Here is a 12,784-nt window from a genome sequence, read left to right on the forward strand (position 1 = left end):
TTGCACAAGAAGGGGTAACAAGGGGCACTCTAATCAGCCTAAGTGGAGAGGAAAATCAGCGAGGAAAACGCCATCGTAATGCCAAATTAGCCACAATAAAACGTTAAAAATCTGCACTCAGAAAATTATGTTTTCTTATGTGCCCAATTGCTGCAAATTAAAGTGTTTTTCAAAGAACTCGTTTTCGCTATCATTGTTTTGAATTATATTTGTTGGAATTTTAAACATACGATTTATATTCGAATTTTTGGTGAAACGCCTTTTGCACTGAGAAGTTTTTAGTAGGATAAAAAGGAAATGAAAAATGTTATTAAAGACTTATTTTCCAGTTTTAATTTCCATAAATAGAATGCTTTCCAAAACCTTTATTAACTGCTATTAAAAGCAATTATGCCCTAAACAGCAAAAATGCAAATAGGTGAGAAAGAAGCGGCTGCTAATTCAATTTTCCTTTCGCTTATCTAATGAAGTTCATCTGCATTCGGGGTGTTATTTTTACCCTTTATTCCATTTTAATTACATTAAATTACATATTCCAAAAACAGACACGGCACAGTGACAACAACAACGGAATCACTTTCCAACAAACGAGTGGGAGCGGAAGAGAAGCACAGACACGGACACAGACACATACACAGACAGACTGAGAAAGAGAGGCACAGAGCAAAACGTCAAAGTTCGTTCACTTGTAAACATAAAATGAGCGGCGACTGCGAAACAGCAGCACTACCAACAACAAGCGGCAAACGGAAACCGACTGAGCAACAACAATGGACCCAGAAGCCAAGACATACGTGCACTGAAAAAAAACAATTTGTATGATTACTATACATTTGTAAAGTAGCCATAAATGGTCGGAAATATGTGACATGTAACCAAACATTGCACTGAAAAGCTGCTTATAAATATTAATATCAACTTTCGGAAGAAATATCATTTACCATATGTTTATATGTATGTCATTTTAAGACTGCGCTGCTTTTTTTTGTAAAAACTGCATTTATAACGATTTTATTTTCAGTGTATCTTGCGATAGTAAGGGGGAGACCGAGAAAAAGAGCCTTTTTATGCGGCGCAACTTTGGCGCTTTTTATTAAACAAGCCGACGAAGTGTAGAAGCGAAGAATGAGTAAAGCGCGGGGGGCAGAGTGTGGGGTGAAGGAGCCAAGAAGAGAGCGGATAAAAAGAGCAAAGCATAAAGTGAACTTTGCCGGCTAAACCGGTAACACTTGTTTAACGCAGAAAAGAGTGCGGGAGAGCAGGGCTTGTGCTGAAAGAGAGCGACAGAGACAGAGAAAGCCTGATCGGAGAAAAGGGTTCTACAGGTGACAAAGACAAAAAACTTGAAGACTCCTCAAATGTCATCATTATTGTCAATATAACAAGTTTATTGACTGGCAGTAGATGCCTAACGTCCCCCCTCAGACCCCTTTGGCGACCCACCACGGGGTCATTAGAGAAATTCCCGCGATAAGTTCTCTTCACTCATGCTAAGGCGCAGATTAAACGCAAGTTAATGACTTAATTAACTGTCGGGGGGCAAAAAGAGAGCAAGTAAACAAACGACAGCAAAAACCAAAGATAAAGATAAATGTTAAATGGTAAATGGTGAATGCAAGTGCGCAGAGAAATTGTCGCAGAAATCGAGGAAATTAACGCGTGCAAATATGTATTTCCACGGAGAAAGAAAGGCGGGGAAGAGTAATCATTATAGGTCCATTCCAGTGGAGGGCTAATGTCTTCTAACGGCACTTGCAACAGCTGAAGATAACCGACGAACAATGGGAAGTGTAACGGACATCGATGGATTGATAAAAAAAGATAAGACGGTGCGATGACCTAAGCATTATGACATTTTGAAAACTCAAAAATATTTCGCTTATATGAATGTAACTCTTCTACCATTCGGTTGTGTGTTTCAAGGATTTTAATGACAAAATGTTACTGTTATATTTATTTTGGTTTGCTTTTAGTTTATAAATTTTTTAAATTATATTTAAATTAGAACATAAAAGCATTTACCAAATTAATACAAACACTCCCCATCGATTGTGGCCCACACCCTAAGGCGGACATTGCTTCCGGCCCTAATTTTCTATTAGCATAATTATCTTATATTCTAATTAATTAAATGCTCCCGTATTTAACTGTTTGTTGATGTTTTCTTTCTCCTGTCGGCTAATCAACAGGAGGCCAAGAAGTTGAGAGCAGAGAGAGTGCGAACGGGACAGCATCCAAACAAATGGCATAACAGCCCTGTCTTTCACTTCGCTCTCTTCGACTATTTCTCACTGGCTCTCCCACCGAGAGTGTCAAATTCAAGGTCGCCCCCAGTGCTTCACTGCACAGCGTATGGCTGAATAAAACCTCCCCTCCCGCGCACTGAGCGAAAGAGCGCATATTCAGCGTGGGAGCGCGAGAGCGAGTCGGCGAGAGAGCGGCTTGAAAAGAGCCCCATGCAGTCAGTTCCTCAGTTTGTCAGCGTATGCCCTGCCATGCGGATGTGCTCGCGGATTAAATTCGACTCGAAGTCCGGCTCCGTTTTCTTCTTTTAACGTAAGTCCCGTGCGAGAGAAGTGGAATTCGACTCCGTTTGTTCGGTTATATTTTGCGCGTTTTTCGAAATATATCGAATTGAAGGAAATAAAGAAATTCAAAAAGCGGGGGAGGCATAAATGATATACAGCTTACGGTATTTATGCGCAAACAGAATGATAAAAATGTGGCTGCCTGAAAAGTAAAGCCCGGTACTTTGCCAGATAAAAGCCAACGCCAATAAGTTCTAAAGACCTCCAAAAATTCAGTTTTGACACAATAATATTTTGGCAACAACAAATAGCAACAGTCGAATTCAAACGGTTAAACCAAATGAAAGCCTGCAAATCAGCAAAATAAGTTTAAACAAAAATCAAAGCAAAAGAAAAGCAAACGCAAATAAGAGAATAGAGATAAATATTTATTATTTGCTTATAAGCACAAAACTAAATATTTGCCGGCGGCAAATGTTTAAAAGGTGTTAAGTGTTTCGTGGGAGTGAAGTTTTTAAACAGCAAAAAAGAAATCAAATAAATATCCAATGGTGTACCAATGAGTGCACGAAGTTGAGCAACATGTGTGTGTGTTAAAAGTGTTTAAAGAAATCGAGTGAAAAAAAACGCCAAAAGTTCTTTGACAGCGATATCGAAAAATTCCAAAATGTGGCGTCAGATCCTGTTTATTTTACCCACCCTAATACAGGGTGTCCAGCGCTACGATCAAAGCCCCCTCGACGCGAGTCCATACTATCGCAGCGGCGGTGGATTGATGCCCAGTTCTGGCACGGAACTGGACGGACTGCCTCATCACAATCGCTGCGAACCCATCACCATATCGATCTGCAAGAACATACCCTACAACATGACCATTATGCCCAATCTTATTGGCCATACCAAGCAGGAGGAGGCCGGTTTGGAGGTCCATCAGTTTGCTCCGCTCGTGAAGATCGGCTGCAGCGATGACCTCCAGTTGTTCCTCTGCTCCCTCTACGTTCCGGTCTGCACCATTTTGGAACGACCCATTCCGCCCTGTCGATCTCTGTGCGAATCGGCGCGGGTTTGTGAAAAGCTGATGAAAACCTACAACTTCAACTGGCCGGAGAATCTGGAGTGCTCCAAGTTTCCTGTCCACGGCGGGGAGGATTTGTGCGTGGCGGAGAACACCACATCCTCGGCCTCCACGGCGGCCACGCCCACCAGGAGTGTGGCCAAGGTCACCACCCGTAAGCACCAGACGGGCGTGGAAAGTCCGCACCGGAACATCGGCTTCGTCTGTCCCGTGCAACTGAAAACGCCGCTGGGCATGGGCTACGAACTCAAAGTTGGCGGAAAGGTGAGTTAAAATGATTAAAATAAATCTATTAAAATGCAGCGGATTTAAAGCGCCATAAAAAGTATGAGATTATTGGGTAGAGGTTGTTTTGTTATTTATTTTGATTTCCGTGGAATGCAGTAGTTGGGCTAACAACATTTAATTATAAACACATCGTCAGTTTTTTTTTTAATTATTATGAGGATTAAAATACAGTTTAACCATCATCAGTCGGCTTTTTTTAGTCGGCTTTTTTTTTTTATTTATTGCTTTCTGTGCTAAATAAATGCTTTAAAACCCCAAACCCATTTGCTAGTATTGCTTTTATTCCTGGAAGTTAATATGCCAGTTTATTGTTGGCCCCATGTAGGTCAATGATTTTTTATGTCTTCATTTGAACTCCAGACTCAATTTGTAGAGCAGCGCAGAAGTAGGGAAAAAATGCATATCCTGTTGCGTCGAGAAAACAATTTCCAACCACCAGGGAAAACAGCAGGAGGTCCTTGGCAGGGACCCCAGAAATAAGGCAGGAATAACAAAAAGAAGGAGAGAAGACCGAAGAGCCCGCATTCTACCTGCCAGCAGCTCACAAAAGATGGTTAACAGCGGCAGGTAGATCGTTTTTTTGGCTTCGGCAGGGGAAAGGTAAACGAGTTCTTTTTGGAGCTGTGTAATTTGTAATGCCTGCTTAAGAGTATTCCCGAAGAGAAGTAAAAAAAATATGTAACATGAACCAAAGAATGTTTAATAACTTGAACTGAGGGTCAGCCTGTTGCATTTTCACGTTCTTTAATTAATTTTCCACCCGTTTTCTTCAGCAGCTTTTTTTCGTGTTCCTAAGCCCCTCAGCGAACTGATTTTCCACGATTTATTTTCTGTTTGTTTTGGATGAGTGATGATCATCATCTATGTGTTTCCAATGTGTATTTCTTTTGCTATTTTTAGCCGTCTCTCTGTTGTTGCCGGCTGCCATAAGTAAAGCGCATTAAATACTTCGAGGCAGGATAATTCACACTTCCCTCGGTGTCTGGATATCTGGCGGATACATGTGTATCTTTTAGCTACTTTAGCATTGCGATTCCTCGCCGTTTTTTTCTTCTTCTTTTTTCCTCACACTCGTTTTTTCTTGATTGGTCTCGTTTTTCCTTGGCTGTGTGTCATCAGTTCCTCTTGGCCTTGCTGCCTTCCTTCCAGCCTTCCATTCTTCCATCCCCATATCATCATGGCTGTCAGCATCTTTGGTTTTCCCGGAGTCCCCAGACCCCGTGCTTAAATGCCTTTTGAGAGCTGCGTGCGAAATTTAGCAGCTTGTTTGCCTGGATTGCATTTGGCCCACATCACGATTGTCTGTAAGAGGAGTATCTGCAAATGAATCCGTATCTGTAAATGTAGCTCTGTGTGTTTTGGCCCTGTTTGCCGTGCCTCATGAGCTAGATACGTCTCTTTGTCTGATAATGATAATGGCGCCGTGTTGAAGCGTGAATTAATGTTTATTGGATAGATAATGATCCGACCATATAAACATATAATTGCCGTGTCAGAAAGTAGGGGAATTTAAACTCGATTTATAAGGGCTCTAATCGTAATGGTTTCAAGTTATCAACTTTATCATTAAAAGCCTTAGGGGTACATATATTTGTATTTACAAATAATAGGTTTGTTTTTTTAAAAGGCTATTGATAGGAGTAAAAAGACTATTGATAGGAGAAAGCCCAGTAAAATGAGATTGCATGTGCTTTCCTGGCAATTAAAGAACAATAATATTTGTATTTCATTTTAAATGCCTAAAATAAGATTATTGCCCGACACCTTTGAACGATTTAACCCAAGGGCAATTACTAACATTTTCCTTAAAGTCAGCAGAGTGTATTAAATATTAATTTCATTCAACAAGGCTAATTTTTCATCTTTCATCTCTGAAGTTTCCCGATTGGCTTGTCGGTCAGACCTTTTTGACTAAATTAACCAGTCACTCTTGTTGAAATTCGTGCAAACAAAAATCTGGCATACGAAATATGTAATTTCGCAAATCAATTACCCAAACCAAAGGGCAAAACACGGCCGGATGAATTAGAGTGAGTGAATGCTGAATAGAATTAGTTGAGAATTCCCTCAGTCTTTGCTGAAATAATCATAGGCCCGTAGGGCATGACACAACTCAACCCTTTTGCCGCATTTCACAGCCCTTTTTCTTGGCCTTTTCTTGCCCCGAATCCATTATATGCAGAGGCTGCCGCTGCGCGGTGCGGGGCAGGAAAATCTGTTTTCCTTCTGAAAGGAAACTGAGTGGAAAGCCAGCAGTCATAAGAGGGCACAATCAATTACGGATTCGTCCACAATTAAAAGTCCTGGTCGGGGGCTTAGGCGAGTCTCCTCGCCGAATGAATCAATTTAGGGCCTACAAATAATCCCCAAATCGGACTGATTCTCTTTCACTTCCACTTCGCCCCTCTAAATGCGTCGAAAGCGTTCTAAATGAGGCTTTTAATGGATTTACGATTTCCTAAACAACCAAACTGAAATCCTTCCCGCCTTTCCGCAAACTAAACTGTTGTCCTTTCGCGCTCTTTGATTAATTTATTTTCGGCTGCCATGGGTTTTGCCAGTGTTTGCGATCGAAACTCGGGCATTCTGTATAAAAGTGGGCGGTGGGCGGTGGGTGGCGAGCGTCTGGTTACCCGGTTGTCTACACATGTAGCCATCAATCGGACATTGCCCCACGGTAATCTGTTTGCTCTGAAAAGGTTTTGACGTCATCTAATGGTATACGTTTCGGCGGAATTCGACACGGAAAAGGGATAATGATGGCCGGAAGTAAATGGAAAGCTCAGTAGGATATTGAAGCCATTTTCTGTTGGGAAAATACAGACACTCAAACAGCTGAGCTGAATAGCAATTTCAAAACAATTGACAGGATGAACAAAAATCTATAGGATCATTAAAGTCTTTATCTCTATTCAGAATAATTGCTATAATACGATATCAAAGAATATGATTTCGATTTCGCATAACTACAGTTTGGAAAACAATTTGTAGTCCAATTGATTACTTTTTCATTGGCGTTTTAGTGTATTTGCTTGTAGTCTTATCACAGTATATTAAAGGTAAAAACCAAAACAAACTTTTTTCAGAACTTGCATTAAAACCCAACATTTTTTCTTTATAAAAAAAAGCATTAACAATATATATCAATAAGCCCTAAACTACTCTGCTTATTTTTATTGCCCGGACCACTTTTATACTCTGGCAGTTATCGACATCATTACCAGCAGCTCATCAGCAACAATTCACCGATAAGCCGTGGGATAATCTCTCATTGGGTTTTCCATGCAACCTTCTTGTATTTCCATTTCCTTCTGCTATCTGTGCAATTTATCCCTTAATTTGGGCCTTAATATATATAGCAAACTATGGAAAAGGCTTTTGTTGTTTTCGCCATGTCGGTTTGTCTCCATTAAAACTATAATCCACTTTATATTTCACGCTTGAGCTGTTCAATTTATAACCAATAAATGTTAAGCCGATGACGATTATTTATTTATTTTTACACGTATCTCATTTTGCCCCCAACGATGCGTGCGGAAATTGCAACAAAAGCGTTTTCAACTCAATTAATTTGACGGGGGATGGGAAAATCTACTTCCGGCTACTTAAGCACAGATAAACAATGATACAGGAAGTGGGCTGCAGGAAAGCTAGCGTGTCCTGAAAATCCATAAAAATGACCAGAGAATCGGCAAGCAATTTATCCGCACACGCTTTTGTTAGCTGGCCTGGTCCAAAGCGATAAGGACAACAAAATCGTTTTGTCTAACGGAAGCCAATGTCCTGCAGGACATTGTAACTGTATGCGATGACAAGGCGAACTCCAGTTAGTCGAGTGACAACCAAGAACGAAAGTAAAAGCTCAAAAATAAAATATTTACCAAGAAACTACAAATATTTTCATTCATTCGTACCGTACACTTGAGACTTCAGTCCCACACAGAAAACGCTTTGGAGCTGAAGTTACAAATCGTAGATTGAAAGCAGTCCCCGTGCTCCGATTTTATGACACAACTTTTGGGCCGCCCACAGAAGTGGATTTTGTTTTGACATATATTTTCATGCTCCATCCATTGAATTCGAGTTGAAGCTGCTAACAATATGCTAATGCTTGGCTTTGACTTTCGGCTGACAGCGGACCAGTAAAAATGTTTAAATATTTAATTACTGCTAGCCGTTTAATGACAGTCCATTTGGCGGCCAGCACAACCCATTTACCATTTGCTTTAATAACTCTGGCCAACCGCACCCCAAAAATGCAATTCACAATTCAGTTGTCACCTTTAACGGCTCCCCAAAATATTTATTTTCTTTATATTTTGCGTTTACTAAAACTAAATGTTGTGCAGTTGGCCATTTTGTGTTCGCTACAATTTAAATGCACCAGTATCTTGGATATCTAGCAACGCAATGTTGAGTCTTTATTTCTGTTTTATTTTAGAGAGAAACAAGAAATAAAATGTTTGAATGTTTTAATATAATGCGAGTTAGTTGAGTAAAGCCATTGATTTTTGTTGAAATTCGTTTAACAACTGATATCTTTCGGTTTTAGGTTTTTTCCTTTTTTATATCTCTTCATAACATCATGCCAAAGAATATCCTTTTAGGTGCTCTACATATAGATATATCTATACAATGTTTCTTCCGAAAAAACTTGTATTTGCTTTTTAATTTTCGCAAAACATTTTTGTTTCCCTCAGAGCGATTTCCGCTTTTGTCGGATGAACTAGAGCATGAAACTGAAACACATATTCGCCCATATTGTTTGTCCCTTTTAATCAGAGAACTAACGCCCGTGTGCTGAACTAAGCCCCCACAAAAGCCCCTCAATGCGAACCTACATCGGTGGCATTCACATCTTTTTGTTAGGCTCTTGCCACAGGATTCTTTCAATGAAGTGGCTTTCATTTGCACCTATGTGCACCGCAGTGCTCCACTTTGCGAAAGGTCCACCCTCTTCGGGCCATACAAAATTTGACACAATTAAAAACAAAAGGAGAACGAACACAAATGTCAACCTCAGACGGAGTTTTTTTTTTTTTTTGCTTCTCCTCTGTTGTTTGCTGTCTGCTTTGCTGTTTTGCATTGTTCTGTGAAGCGCTGCGCCATTTTGCGATGGCAAAAGGCATCTTACGGATACTTCAGATACCACCAGATTCAGATCCAGATACATTATGCAGGACTGGGGCCCGCCGTATGTAAGCCAGTCTGTCTGATGAATTTATAATGCCCATTGTCTGTTCGTCTGTTTGTCTGTTTGGGCCCAGACAATGGGCAAACAAAAGTAAAACCAAAGGAGCCATAACTTCTTTGAAAATAAACTGAAATATTTGGGTCCCGCCAAAGATGGCTGACTGACATACTAAGTGGACCCTTTCCCGGAGGCCAATAAACCTCAATATTTTTAGATTGCAAATGGAACTCCTCGGAGCTACAAATTGGCATCGTCCGTTGGAAGTCAGTTAACACCTCGCATAGCCGACACAAGACTTAATTAAAAACTCAACTGAAATGGGCAAAAAAAAGGAAGCCACGCAGGCGCTCGAAGTCCACAAATGGAAAGGCTGCAAACGAGTTTGTTGGGGACAAAAAATAAAACGGGCAAACCGAAAAGGCAAATCATAAATTTTATGCTCCAACCGAGTGAGGAAAGGAGGAGCAGTCACACAGACCAGTCCAGTTTGCATGTAGGTTGAATGGTACCTATATATAAGGCATATGGTATATGGTATATATGGCGAGGAGAAAAAAACAAAGTTAAATGTCAACGGTGCATCGTATATGGACTGGATTTCGGACGATCAAAGTGGGATTCGTTAGGAAGCATTGTCGTGTTCCGAGATAAAAAGATCATTTTCTGCTATAATCCTTAAAGGAATGCTTAAAAAACATCCATAAAAAGTGCCAATAAAGTGGAAATGGCTTTAGACAGGAAATATAAATTAAAAAACTGCAGTAAACAATTTAGTTTGATCGTCTAACGAAACCAAGTACGCTGTTATTCGATTTAAGTTGATTAATTGGATCTTATCAGGTTTGTGGCTTCAGTTTAGATTGCATTCTTTTCCATTGTCTTAAAAATAGTGTTTGTTTAAAATTATATGATACAAAGGATTTGATGTGTTGTAAGAACGGTTTCTGTTGATCAATATCAATTAAGAAATAAATATCCCAGCCTACGTGACTCACGTATCAAAGCTCCCTCTTCAACACGCGATTAACGATAATCATCAGAAGTTCTCCACTTTTTCTGAGTTCCATAACACTCCTCTGTGAAAAACTTGCCACAACCAAATAGAGAAAGTTCTGTGCAACATACTGCTGGCATGCAGGAAGAAAAAAGTAAAACGATTCTGGAATCTCAAGCAAGCAAAAATCATTCAATTAACGTTAAACCCGCTCCCGCCCCCAAAAACTCACATGGCAGTCTGTTAGAAAAGTACGCAAACAGCCATTAGTTAGATATAATTTAGCTGTGTAGTTATGGCCAGAATGCAGCTACTTAAATGCAACTCAAATCTGTGGGCCATTGCGGGGGCTCTTGGCGGATGCTTTACTCAAAAATGCTGACAGTGGCTATTAATTAAAGTGCACACACACCACGGAACTGTTTGTGGAGATCCAGATGAGCACCTGAAGACCGGGGACAACTACAAATGGGTAATGATCGGGGTTTTCCGCGGGGGAATGGCAGGGGTAAAGGGGTCTTCAGCAGCCATAACAAGGCATCTGTAATCATCTTCAATCATAACACAGACATTCAGGCACGCACACAGCCATTTGAAGTAATGTATCTGTGTGTGCCACTAATGAACCAACTTAAAATTGTCATAACTGTAAATCATCTCGGACTTGTGGAGCGTGCATATGTGGAGCAATCAGTTAAGACCCCGAAGAAGACAAAGCCATGTGGTCGTGGGCGTGGGGTAGTATATAATCAAAACTAATAGAAAAGCGCGGTATTTTATGTAATCAAGGTTTAATTGTAGGAAACTATAGTCTTGCGTCAGTTTTCCGGGAGATAAATACAATGTATTAGTTGTGTAAGTGCATACATCTAGCTAAAAGTAAAATTAGCTGAAAAAGCTGAAAAAATATCTCAAGCCAAATTGGAAACTGTCTCTTTAGAAACTGTTAACCCTTTTGGATCAAGGGCTTAGATCACTAACTGATAATGCCAATGATGAGAGTAAAAATAGATCGCCTTGGTGGGCAGCAGATAATTATGAAGCTGCGTGATGGCCAACTGAAAGCCAAGAGTCTAGAGTTGGCCCATCCGAAAAGGCCAAATGGTGGGCAGCTGCGCTATGGGCCAGTTTGGACATCTGATGTCTGACTGATGTTCGGATCAATCATGCGACATTTGGCGACTCAAATTGGATGGTCGCGTTAATTACAATGAGGGAATCGCAATGGGAATAGGCCAAGAATGATGAGAATTCATCCTGATTTCCCCTTATGACGAATCGCATTGCCAGCAATGATTTGTGATTCGCCTGTTTTACGGTAGAGCAAAATTGCGTTTGGGAGATAATCTGCAGCTTTCCTTATTCACCCCCGCCCCTTGGGCTTCCTGACATTACGTCAAATGAAATTTCCCTTTTTTGACAAGTGGAAATTGTTTTCTTTTTTTGACTCCATTTTCATGGGTATGTGCGTTGCTATCGAGATTTGCGTGACGCGTCACAAAACTTCGATTGTTCCGAATGGCATGGGAAGGTCTCTTTTGATTTATGTCGGAGCCATAAAAACTAGTTCCCATTTTGCCGGAGAACGAATGATTTTGGGGATGCGGAGCTATGGAACTATGGAGCGGTGGAGCTGGGGCGTTGTTCACATTACAGTGAGAAATTCGGTGTAATTTGGCGCATGTTTTTAGCTAAACGCTTCTTATCAGGCAAATTGGTTGATTGGCTGTGTGGCAGGAGAAAATAGAGCTTTGCATGTTGATGAATTTTTGGCGTGTGCGTCGTCTAAATCGTGACCAAATTGTGTTGGGTTTACGAGCCCGGTCTATGGAGCCACATTTGTGCATGTTTTTGTCGGATAAAATACCCCAAGACACGATAGATTCACTTTTTTTTGGGAGTGGGTAAACAAGTCAAATGTTTTGCGAGCCACGTGAAATGTGGAAAAGGTTATTTATGTGCTAAAAGGAATGAAAGTTGAGAATAAATGGTGATATGGGTCAGGCATAAGGGGAAAATTAGGTGGATAAGTCAGGTCAAATGCGAAGGTTTTTGGTGTGGATTTTGAATGACTTTATTAAGGAAAAGAGAGGGGAATAACCTATTTTCATGGAAAATATACAAATTGTTTTTTGAAATTAATTTTAATAGGTGCAAGATGTTTTGCTGTTTGATACACAACTAATTTTTCTCACTGCAATCTTCAAATGGTTGTTAGCCTTGGCAAGGCAAACCAATTGAAATATTCGCATCCACACGGGCCTCAAAAACTCAATCTCTGGCAATCAATTAGGGGCCTCTTCCTCTCTTCCTCTGGCAAAAGCACGAGAATAGCAACAGAATAATTTTTCATGCAATTAAAACCGAAGCACAGACCCAGCTTTAATTGAATAACACAAGCAAGAACAACCTGGTAGCAGCACACAAAAAAAATTGTCGTAAAAATCGCACTGCCCACAGCCCATCGAGAGATGTCGATAGCACGAGATGCCGGCCAGTCCGCCTGACACGTGTCTCAGAGTAAAGTTTAATTTAATTAAAATCTCTGTATTCACTTCGAGGGTTCGAGGGAGATTGGCACAGGGATTCCCGAGTTCCCCTGCAGATCATCTGCAGCACGCATGCCGGACAAGCAAACACAATCAGAGCACCTGCAGATACTGGTTGTAGTTGCAGCCTCAGCATCCATCTGACTCTGTATCTGG

The 12,784-nt window shown here is 40.7% G+C and overlaps 1 protein-coding gene across 1 annotated transcript in view; it reads left to right on the forward strand.

Annotated features, from left to right (window-relative positions):
* Positions 1-2,486: 2,486 nt before the first annotated feature.
* LOC120448491 (frizzled) overlaps positions 2,487-12,784 on the forward strand; it is a 91,060-nt gene continuing 80,762 nt past the window's right edge. The window contains exon 1 of the mRNA XM_039630521.1: positions 2,487-3,867. Within this exon, the coding sequence (XP_039486455.1) occupies positions 3,196-3,867 (672 nt within the window). The 5' untranslated portion in view covers positions 2,487-3,195. The remainder of the gene's footprint in view (positions 3,868-12,784) is intronic.

Source organism: Drosophila santomea, chromosome 3L (assembly GCF_016746245.2).
Source record: "Drosophila santomea strain STO CAGO 1482 chromosome 3L, Prin_Dsan_1.1, whole genome shotgun sequence".
Lineage (NCBI taxonomy): Eukaryota > Metazoa > Arthropoda > Insecta > Diptera > Drosophilidae > Drosophila > Drosophila santomea.